The 12,041-nt window shown below is 31.5% G+C and overlaps 3 protein-coding genes across 3 annotated transcripts; 1 reads left to right on the top strand and 2 right to left on the bottom strand.

The window, feature by feature from the left end:
* Positions 1-239: 239 nt before the first annotated feature.
* OCT59_003123 (uncharacterized protein) lies at positions 240-688 on the top strand (the record flags this gene model as incomplete). Its single annotated transcript, XM_066145413.1, has 2 exons — positions 240-534; positions 675-688. 2 exons carry the CDS (start codon positions 240-242, stop codon positions 686-688), a joined length of 309 nt encoding a protein of 102 aa, XP_065996137.1.
* A 7,700-nt stretch (positions 689-8,388) lies between these two features.
* Positions 8,389-10,482, bottom strand: OCT59_003124 (uncharacterized protein; the record flags this gene model as incomplete). The annotated part of the gene is made up of 10 exons (XM_066145414.1): positions 8,389-8,555; positions 8,627-8,748; positions 8,867-8,906; positions 9,068-9,181; positions 9,381-9,557; positions 9,643-9,763; positions 9,871-10,019; positions 10,096-10,141; positions 10,218-10,348; positions 10,431-10,482. 10 exons carry the CDS (start codon positions 10,480-10,482, stop codon positions 8,389-8,391), a joined length of 1,119 nt encoding a protein of 372 aa, XP_065996138.1.
* A 216-nt stretch (positions 10,483-10,698) lies between these two features.
* Positions 10,699-11,512, bottom strand: OCT59_003125 (uncharacterized protein; the record flags this gene model as incomplete). Its single annotated transcript, XM_066145415.1, has 3 exons — positions 10,699-10,795; positions 10,866-11,098; positions 11,426-11,512. 3 exons carry the CDS (start codon positions 11,510-11,512, stop codon positions 10,699-10,701), a joined length of 417 nt encoding a protein of 138 aa, XP_065996139.1.
* Between the last annotated feature and the right edge of the window lie 529 nt (positions 11,513-12,041).

Genomic DNA, 12,041 nt, shown 5'->3' on the forward strand with positions numbered 1-12,041 from the left:
TTTGATAAGGAAAGATCAGTACGTGAGGGTATATATATTTAACTATAATTAGTATTATAATTCTAATTATTAATAATAATAACTGAAAAAAAAAATTTTTAGGCTACCTTTTTGACTATACTTCTGAATTGGATAAGCTATCTTTAGAAAAACTTCGCTTATGGCCTAATGACAAGCAAATATCAGATACTATTCATCATTCATATCGTCTCGCTCAAGATCTTGCAGAATATGTTGGCATGATTCAACCATTTGATATCTCTGTTGATATTGATACCTCACAGATCCTTATTGAATCACATGAAATTGATATTTCAAGTTTTGATGTTGACAAGCAATCCCATGATAATAATGATGATGAATACGATTTATCAACTGCTATTGGTGAGGCTTCTTTAGAAATGAAACAAATTGCTGAAACTAGTGATGATAATGGGTGTGAATTCAATGATGATTTTACTGAAGGCCGTTCACAGTTGGATGGAATTGTTAAGCCTCCTGAAAATTTGTATATTTTAAATGATGGGGATAGTGGTAAGCTTTATATTAACAATGAATATAAAAATTATATTTATATTACATTTAATATTAATATTACCATATTTACTACAGTTGATTTATCATGTCGGTATTTATCCTTCAATAAATTGGATTTTGAATTCTTGTATAATCAGCGAAAATTCCATGAATCATATAGTTCAAGACCTCTTGAACGAAAATTTAAAATTGTTGGAGCAAATTCAAGAATAATAACAGAAGATCCAAATTCAATTCAACCAAATATGGCCAGTCATTTTGTTGCATATTTCACTAAAAATGAAAATCCAGAACAAAGATTCATAACTCAAAGGGAAAAACGATGGAAGGATAATCGAAAAAATATTGCTACAACATTAGCACAGTTACACGATCAAGAATTAGCCAAATCTAAAAATGGAAAGAAATTAAATAAAAAAAATGTCCAAGAAAGTTTAATTAAAAGTAAGTTTTTTATATTAGTTTATTAAAGAAATTTATGTTTAAACTATTAACATACATTTTAAAAATAGTTCCAAATATTGAAACTGCAAATATAACTGAAGATTTTCCATTAATAAAGGGAGATTATTTATTTGTTCGATATGGTTCTCAGATGTGCATCGGACGAGTAGAAGCTTTATATTTTGAGGCTTATAATCACCATTGTTATACTGATATGCCTATTAAGGATTTGAACGATATTTCATATATTTCATTACATGTATTTGTTCCTTTACATTTAGAATTATTTACCGATATGGTTAAAGAGGGTTGTTATATACTCACACATCATATTCCTTCAAACATTATATATCATATTAAACAGAATAGAGTAGTAATTTAAGGAAATTTTCTAAGATTAGTTGGAGATGGAAAACAATATTATTTTGATTATTTTGGCAGAAAAGATATTATTGAAAAAATGGTAAAATAGGTTGTTTTTGTAAATGATAAAATTCGTAATACAATAAATCATGTGATCTTGAGGTCTGAAATTTTATTTGCGTATTTTTGCAGGATTTTCAATATCAGGTGTCAATTTTGCGTACCGTTCATATAAAAAACCCTTGCGTACAGCTCATAGTAAATTTTTTTTTCGCCACCTGACCCCTATATGTATATTTCTGGGTCCTATCTTAAACTACTGAAAAAAAAAAATATGAAATAAAAATTAACTTATATTCACCTAAATATATATAGTAACTTAATTTAATAATTAACACTGGTCAAAATCAATGTTATCGGGTACATATCAGATACTGATATGTATGCAATATATGTGATATTATTTAACAATACTACATTTATTTATTTATTTATTTTATGTGAAGTCGGGAGGGAATACAAAATGGGCATGATTCCGCAGTAATACAACCCAACTAAATCCTACCATCGAATTCCAGAGGAGCCGGAACCCAATCTTAACTTCTTGAAAAAAAAGACCTGTACTACTACTACGTCCGATAAAAGTCCAGGCGAACATACTGGGTAAAAGAAAAAAAAGTGGAGAGGACAAGTTCTCTTTCTGAGAAATTTGTGGTACGACACATAAATATATTCTATCCTAAAAATAATATAATTCTGAAATTCGTAGAACTGCTAATAAAAGCGTAGGCTAAACTAGTTTCTGTAATAAAGTCAAAATTTCTGCTAAAACCGCCTTGTTATCTTTATTATTACCCTTTTTCTTTGAGGAATTCTTTGCCTTCTTCTGAGTATTCAGGTGTTTCTTCTTCTGGTTATTATTTTTAGAGACTTCTTTCGAGGATGAAGGTGTATCCTTTTTCTTAGGCTGATTATGATCCAAATTCTTATCAGACTTACCTGACATTTTTGCATTCGGTGTATTTTTAGCCTTCGGTTTACTTTGTGCTTTCTTCAAGGTAGGAATGGAGTGTCGACACCATTTCAACTCCTTACCATCAGGTACGAAAAACTGTGGCGTATCTAAGGCCCTTAGTGTGGTCTCCCAATTCTCGAAATAGGCCACAAGTTTCCTCCTTCCTTTACTTGTTTGAATAATTTTAAATGAGCTAGCACCGCACTTCATTAAAAATTCACATGGTTTACGGTTCATCCACAAGGTAGCCATCATCATATCCTCTGAAATGTTATGAATAACGGCTTGGAACTTTTCACGTTGTTTTCTTTTTCGTAAGGTCCAACTTGCAGGGAACCATCTAACGGGTATACCTCCCAGGTCTGTTGTTTAATATTTGTTAAACTGGGGAAGGCTAAAGGAGGAAAGTGCTATTTTAACTCGAAGAGTCTGGTACTTATGTTGCCGTTTAATAGAACATTTAATAGCGTTCCCCCAAAGTTTTAACTCTGCTAGTATTTTCTGCAGGTTCCAGGTATACAAAATATCGTAAACTATTATGTCTCAGATTCGCTCAAGCTCCTTTCCGACAGCTTCGTATCCTGTCAGTATCTGTATAGCTTCCAGTTTGGATGATTTCTTTCCCTTATGGGAATTTTTGGCTGATGTTTTCACAACAGGTTTTGCCTTTGTTGATTGGTTTGCGACTTGTTTATCATCTGTAACACGCGCCTTTTGTTTATCTTTCTTCCGGGAATTTTCGGGTATCACAGTTTGATCAATAGGGGGTCATTACTATATCAGGCATTGATAGAAGCTTGATAGGTACTGGATCTGGTGGTTTTTGGAATCCTTGGCGTATTAGATCATCTACATTTTGCTCAAGAAACGGTGACGCATCCATTAGGTAATCATCAGTATCCTGAGATTCCCTATCTTCATCGTCATCATCATCGCCCGTATCGCCAAAATTGCAATAGAATTGGGTAGAAAAATTATCCCAAGACTTGGACGCAGCATATAGCGCTATAGAAAATATTAGCGAAAGGTGGTGGGTTGTATATTCGTAGCTTGAGCTTGAGTAGTGAAGTTCGCGGGGTTGGCTGAGTCGCCAAACCTTTCTATCAGTATCTGGACTTTATCTTTAGGTACTGAGGGGTTTTTTTCAAATAAGTCCTTGAGGAAACCGTCCTGTACAAAAGAACTTAAGTGATATGTAACGGTGTTAAAATAATGTTCGTTAAATTTGGAAACGAAGTCTAAAGCTGCGGTGTTCGACTCTTATCCATAGACATTTTTATATTTATGTAATAAAATTTAATAAAGGAAATTATTTTTTTAAAAAAAATTATTACGCAGAAATTTTCATAAAAAATGTATTTGGGAAAGAGTTCTTATTTAACAATACTACATATATCGGTGCCCAATAAGTATAGTAGAAATGTAGAAAATCGGTGACATATATTGTAAACATTATGTATATATCTTATACATATCAGGTAGTCAAATATCAGTCACATATCATAGATTTATCAGATACCCGATATATTATAGTAAAATATCATCAGGATCATTGTACTTTCTCTCCCGTTAGGCTTTGCCCATTTTTTCCTAAGCAGATATGAATGAAAAATATGAGGATTTTTTGCCTTGAGTGATAGTAAAAGGACTTTTGGATGTTATATGAAGTTATTACCGAGGTCTTTAGTTTCGCCTGAACTCCTTACGGCTTATATTGAGTTAGGACCATTATCATGAGTCTTAATAATAATTTAAGATGGCAGTTCCATACAAACGTTCTCCTGGGCTTTCTGAAAGGTTGAAAAGTAGTGTGTCTTGGTTCCTATGCCTTTAAAGTCTAACTGGCCAAGTGGTTCGCAGGCCGGACTGTTATTTCTTGGAAGAAGCTCCTAACTAACGTATTTTTTGTTAGTTAATGTTGTTAACGGGAGAGTTAGTCTTCTAAAATAAGGAGACAGAGTTGAGGTGTATGTTTGGTGATTTTTACTCAAGTTTTTCTTATTGCACTTCGAGTTTTCCTGAGGTTTGTTTTTATTTTTTGCTTTTTATTTTTCTTGGTCATTTTTTTTGGTGTAACCTTATTTTCTTTGGGAGTGAGGGATACTGGAAAATTTGATCGTCATGGTAGTTTGGTGTTACAATTTCAAAATTGATGATCACTCAGGTGATAAGGAGAGTGACAGGTTGGGTACCGCAATTTTTGTAGTATGCTGATCAAAATGGTCACATGTTGGACTATCATTGGATTGACTTATCTAGGTAGATCTTAAGTCGAAGGATTGTTCGCAATGAGGTGGGTGTCCTCCGTTTGGGATCATTTGGAATGAGATGGGTAAAGCTCCGAACGGGTCGGTTTGGTCCGGATTATAGACGGTTCGGATTAGAGCCGAAATCCGTAAGAACTGAACCGAAAAACCGGCGGTTCGGTTCGGTTTAATCCGATTTTTATAAAAATGCGAAAAATCGAATAGCCGGCCATCTAGTGATCGTATAAAGTCGAGCCATATATCATTGGATTCGTCTCGACAAGGCGCGTCGAATGGTGGTGAGATCATGTCTCTAGCATCGATAGACCACACGTTAACCCACGCTAAATGATTTATAAATAATTAGAATTAGCAAGCTATCTATCGGTGCTAGAGACATGATCTTAGCACCATTCGACGCGTCTCAGTGAGACGAATCCAATGAATATAAATTCGTTCGTGTACGACCACTGGATGGCGAATAATATCAAGTTTCGCATTTTTTTAAAATTTTCGAAAGCGTTAAAAATTAAAAATTCCGATACATGAATTTATTCGTCGTCCAATGGTCGTACAAATATGAATTAGGACTCATTGGATTCGTCTCGATGAGACGAGTCGAATGGTGGTAAGATCACGTCTCTAGCATCGATAGATAGCTTGCTAATGCCAATTTTTTATAAATTATTTAGCGTGAATTAACTTACGATCTATTAATGCTAGAGACATGATCTCACCACCATTCGACTCGTCTCATCGAGACGAATCCAATGAGTCCTAATTCATATTTGTACGACCATTGGACGACGAATAAATTCATGTATCGGAATTTTTAATTTTTAACGCTCGAAAATTTTAAAAAATGCGAAACTTGATATTATTCGCCATCCAGTGGTCGTACACGAACGAATTTATATTCATTGGATTCGTCCCACTGAGACGCGTCGAATGGTGCTAAGATCATGTCTCTAGCACCGATAGATAGCTTGCTAATTCCAATTATTTATAAATCATTTAGCGTGGGTTAACGTGTGGTCTATCGATGCTAGAGACATGATCTTACCACCGTTCGACGCGTCTCGTCGAGAGGAATCCAATGATATATAGCTCGACTTTGTACGATCACTAGATGGCTGGCTATTCGATTTTTCGCATTTTTATAAAAAATCGGATTAAACCGAACTGAACCGCCGGTTTTTCGGTTCTAATACCTGAACCGAACCGAACCGAATTTTGAGCCGGTTTCGGATCGGTTCCCCGGTTTGGCCTGAACCATTTGGAGCTTTAGAGGTGGGTGTTCCTTCGGGAATTGCATAACACTAAAAAGCGGTATGTAAAAAATATGTCATGTATACAACCCTTTGTATGTCACGTATGGTGTTGTATACACGTATACGTATAGTTATTTTTTTTACCATACGTACATACATATTTATTATATTATAAATATTTATTTATTTATTTATTTATTTTATGTGAAGCAGGGAGAGAAATACAGTATACAAAGGCATGACTAAATATAGTACAATCTAAACGAATTTACCATTGACTAACAGAGGAGCTGAAAACCAACCCTAACTTCCTGAAAAAAAAGACCTGAACCACTACCACGTCCGATAAAAGTCCAGGCAGACACACTGGGAAAAAATAAAAAAAGTGGAGAGGACAAGTCCTCTTTTCAAGAAATTGTGGCACTACACATAAATATATTCTATCCTAAAAATAATACAATTCTGAAATTTGTAAAACCGCTAATAAAAGCGTAGGCTAAACTAGTTTCTATAATAAAGTTAAAATTTCTGCTAAAACCGCCTTGTTGTCTTTATTATTACGTACCCTTTTTCTTCGAGAAATTCTTTGCCTTCTTCTGAATATTTAGGTGTTTCTTCTCCTGGTTATTATTTTAGAGACTGCTTTCAAGGACGAAGGTTTATTCTTCTTCTTAGGCTGATTACGGTTCAAATTCTTATCAGACTTACCTGACTTTTTCGTATTCAGTGTATTTTTAGCCTTCGGTTTACTTTGTGCTTTCTTCAAGGTAGGAATGGAGTGTCGACACCATTTCAACTCCTTACCATCAGGTACGAAAAACTGTGGCGTATCTAAGGCCCTTAGTGTAGTCTCCCAATTCTCAAAATAGGCCACAAGTTTCCTCCTTCCTTTGCTTGTTTGAATTATTTTAAACGAGCTAGCATCGCACTTTATTAAAAATTCACATGGTTTACGATCCATCCACAAGGTAGCCATCGTCATATCTTCTGGAATGTCATGAATGACAGCTTGGAACTTTTCACGTTGTTTTCTTTTTCGTAAAGTCCAACTCGCAGGGAACCATCTAACGGGTATACCTCCCAGGTCTGTCGTCCAATATTTGTTAAATTGGGGAAGGGCAAATGAGGATAGTGCTATCTTGACTCGAAGAGTCTGATACTTGTGTTGACATTTAACGGAACACTTGATAGTATTACCTCAAAATTTTAACTCTGCTATAATTTTCTGCAGGTCTCAGGTATACGGGATATCGTAAACTATTATGTCTTGGATTCGCTTAAGCTCCTCTCTGACAGCTTCGTATCCTCTCAGTATCTATGTAGCTTCCAGTTCAGATGATTTCTTTTCCTTATGGAAATTTTTGGCCGATGTTTTCACATCAGGTTTTGCCTTCGTTGATTGGTTCGTGATTTGTTTATCAGCTGTAACATGTTCCTTTTGTTTATCTTTCTTCTAGGAGTTTTTGGGTATTACAGTTTGATCAACAGGGTCATTACTAAATCAGGCATTGATGGAAGCTTGATTGGTACTAAATTTGGTGGTTTTTGTAATCTTTGGCGTATAAGATCATCTCCATCAAGCGTTAGTAAAGGTGACTCATCCATCAGATAATCATCAATATTCTGAGATTCTGCATCATCGTCATCATCATCATCACCCATATCGCCAAAATTGCAAAAGAATTGGGTAGAAAAATTATCCCAAGATCTGGACGCAGCATATAGCGCTATAGAAAATATTAGCGAAAGGGTAGTGGGTTGTATATTCATAGTTTGAGCTTGTGAAGTGAAGTTCGCAGGGTTGGCTGACTTGCCAAACTTCTGTATCAGTAACTGGCCTTTATCATTAGGTACTGAGGGGTTTTTTTCAAATAAGTCCTTGAGGAAACCGTCCTGTACAAAAGAACTTAAGTGGTATGTTAAAGTTTGAAAATAAATTTCGTTAAACTTGGAAACGAAGTCTAAAGCTTCTTCGTTAGGTGTTCAGCTCTTATTCATAGACATTTTTATATTTATGTAATAAAATTTAATAAAGGGGATTATTATTTTTTTTAAAAAATTATTACGCAGAAATTTTCGTAAAAAATGTATTCGGGAAAGAGTTATTTGGTGCATCTTATATTATAAATATTAATAAAAATGTACGTATGTATGTATATATAGTGAAAATCATGTGACCATAAATTGTTACAATACAAATGTAACGTAAATTTTTTTTTAAAAAAATTTTTTTATGCCTCGGCAGTTAAAACAGTTTATTTTTACAATTATGTGCTAAAGTGCATGGCGACCATTTAGTCGTCATATTTTAAAAATAAATTATACATTTTTTAAACTTTATTGAAATTTTATAAAAACATTAATTAAACTTTTTGTTTTTACTAAACTTTCTGTTTTTGTTGAAGATTAGCTAATTCCAATGCCTCAACTTCAGCTTCTAGTATTCTAACTTCGATTTCAGCAGTTCGTGCTTTAATAGTACGCTCTCTTAACCCATTTTTCTTTCTTCAATTTATAATTCAAGTATTTCATTATCATTTTCAGAAGGTTCTTTTCTACTTTTTTTTGAAGATTTCCTATTAGTAGAGGGAGAAAGTTTTCTTTTTAATGAGGATTTATTGGATAACTTGTCATTGGTTAAATCAATAACAGATTCTTTATTTTTTTGATTATGAAATCCTATATATATTAAAAAAAGTTAGTTTTTATATAAATTAATAACTGATAATTATTTTTGTGTTTATTATTACCTTTACGTGTTATTGATCCACATGTTCGTTTGATTTCACTTTTATCTATATGTGTATAAGAAACACCTGCTTTATTGTGAATTTCAATCGTTTTATAACACCTTTCATCATATCTTTTTCCCCTTTACAAAATAAAAATGTTTTAATAATTATGTATAATAAAAATTATCAAAGAAAATATAAAATAATTCACCTTAAAATGGCTGATAGTAATTTTAATTGCTTTCCCTCTCTATTTACCATGAAATGAGCTGCTTCTGCATTATTTGTATTTCCTCCACTTTTACGCCAAATCTCATAATCAATATTTGAAATAAATTGATTTAAAGAGGACAATACATATGGTTGTTTATAATATTTTAACTAATCTACGAAAAAAAAATATATTTATTTAAAATAATATATTACTTAATTTATAGTATTAAATAATTTAATATATACCTTCTATTCCATCATCATTTGTATCTTTTATTTGTTGTAACAGAATATTTACTTCATCTTTACTAGATGTATTAGGAATTTGTCTTATTAGATTTTTTGTATTCTTTTCAAATGCTTTATGATGTAAATTACTTGAAAAAAATAAATAAATAAATTAATTAAATTAAATAAATTAATGCAAACATTTAAAGGTTTATAAACTAATAAATTAATAAATACCGTTCAAAGTGCACAAGACAAGATTTAAAAATAAAGGTTAAGTGAGTCTCTTAATCTCTTTTATGATCCAGATTATGTAAAGCTAATCCTAAACCTTTGGCTTGTGCATTATCTAAATCTGCCAAAATACATCCAATACCTTCTTTGTGAATATGTTGAAACTTAATGTGTTGTCCACTTATTTCATAAATTACTTGAAACAAAGATGAAAATAACCTATGATATCCTTCAGCTGTAAAAACATTTGTGAAAACTCTACAAAATGACAATACTTTAAAATAAAAATTATATATATTTAATATATATTTTCTAATATATTTATTAAATTGAATTTAAAAAAAAAAAAATTCACTTACTTAAATGATGATTAGAATCATATGTATTTATTTCAAATTTATTAATCTCTCCTTTTACTCGTTTGAAACTAACATCAATTTGAAACCATTCAAGTGCAATCAACCTTATTTGTAAAAAGATCTAAAAAATAGTAATTATTAATTATATAATTTACAGATGTAAATTAAATTTAAAAACTTACCAATTTTATGAACATAATTAGATAAATTAGAATTTGCTGTTAATACATTATGATATATACCCATTACTCCTTGACCAAATGGATGCAAATTTTTATAGGCTTTTCCTATCAAATAACGTAATTTATCTATATTATTCAATGATACATGTACTTCTGCTAGGATATCTTTGTTAAAATATGCTTTGATTAAATTTCCTATTAATTAATATAGTATATTAAAATATTAATAATACAACAATAATAAAGTATTCACTAAAATTCAATATTATACCTGATATAATAGATCTTGAAGTGGTAGTATCATCCTGATAAATTGCCTGTTCAATTAAAGATTGTAAATTGTTTTAATTCCAGCAGGTGTTCTTTCTGGAGGAGGTGAGGATGGTTGTGAACACCAATACAAATAAGAGCAACAAATGGACATTTAGCAATATTGTGAGGAATAATTTTGATAAATTGTACTAAGCAAGATTTTTCAATTATATCACCGCGGACAGCAGTTCCATTGTTTAAATGAGGAATATCTTAAATTCAAAAATTAGATAATTATATATATGGCACTATATATCAAAATACAATATAAGACTAAATAATTAGATACATTACCACATTTTTTGCATCTACAATTTCTAGGAATTATTATACTACAATTTGCCATTTCTCACGCCTAAAATAATTAATTTAGTTTTTAGTTTTAAAAAAAAGAAAATGCAAAAGATTTAAATTAAGAAGTAGTACTTACAGATGCAGTACCAGAAAATAGATTTTGGAGAAGTGAAATATCTATTTCTTCTGGTTTAATTTTAATAAATCGATGCCATTGATCACCCTGTTTGAATTTATCACATCCAATAAAATATGTAACTATTTGAGTTTAATAATTAGTCATTCTTCCAATACGAGCTCGTCCATCACAAGGTATATTCTCTTTTTTAAAAGGGCAAGAAGATTCTTTTACTGCCAAAAATAAACTAAATAAATTTATAAATCATTAGTTCAAAATAATAAACAAAATCAAAGGAATAATTGTTAATATCTTACGTGTATGTTTTAGCTTCTTTGGAATTAATGTCTTGCTGTTGTGTATACTTTTTAAAAGTTTCTGAATCAAAATCAACGCTACAATGCTCTTGGTTGACAAATTCTTGATCAGTAAACTGACAGAATTTAATGCCCTGGCACATTCTTTTGTCTTTTTTAATTGATATTCCACCAAAAAAGGGACACTCCTTAATATTTGAAGAACCACCTGAACCATTTGTTGAATATTGAATCTTATCATAATAATAGAATTTTAATTAAATATATATATTTGCTATGAAATCAAATTCAATATATACTTACATCTGAAAAGGCATCCATGTGATTCTTCCAACCAGTAACATTGTATATTGTTGCAACTCCCTCCAGTGAGGTTTCTGGGTATTCTACAGGAACAGTTGTATAGATTATTTTTGGAACTTGTAGTTTGGAAGTAAAGAAAGCAACTGTTCCATTATTTTCATCATCTTCACTTTTATCTTCATTAATATCATCTCTATCCTATTTGATTTTATTTATTAGAAAGAATAAAATATTATCTTATTTCACACATTATTTACCTTATCTTTATTAACTATTTTTGCAACATCTGCAAAATCTTCTGCATTATATTCTTCAATATCTGAAAGCTCAATAATAGATGACATTGTAAATTTGTAATTTTGAAAAATGTAAAATTGGAATAAATTGATTTTTTTTAATAAAAAAAGTATTTTGACACGTTACATTATTTAGTACGTGTTTTTGATTTGTGATCAAAAATAAGTTACTATTCAACTACTTACCATATTTATTTAAAATCAAGTTGGATAATTTTTTTTTTTATTTTTTAAGATAAAGACCAGTATTGGGGTTGCACAATACATAGGAACTGGAACCTACAAAGTAAGACCATTATTCCAAATTAATGATCAATCCAACCTCTCGAATGAATCGAAGGGGTTGCCTAGCCTCGCTCCACAAGGAACGCAGGCTTGGCCGCAACTCAAGCTACGAACCAAATAGAACAAAAAAAAAGACATCCAAACACTAATTTAGCGAGAGTTCCCAGTCAAAAAAGAAAAATTAATTAATTCTGCCTATTCTGAATAAAATCTATTATTCTATATAACTACTAAATCTTTAAGAAAAAAAGTAAGAATCGCCAGCATTTAACCAACAGAAATATAGCTATAC

This window comes from Rhizophagus irregularis, chromosome 11 (assembly GCF_026210795.1).
Source record: "Rhizophagus irregularis chromosome 11, complete sequence".
In the NCBI taxonomy this organism is placed as follows: domain Eukaryota; kingdom Fungi; phylum Glomeromycota; class Glomeromycetes; order Glomerales; family Glomeraceae; genus Rhizophagus; species Rhizophagus irregularis.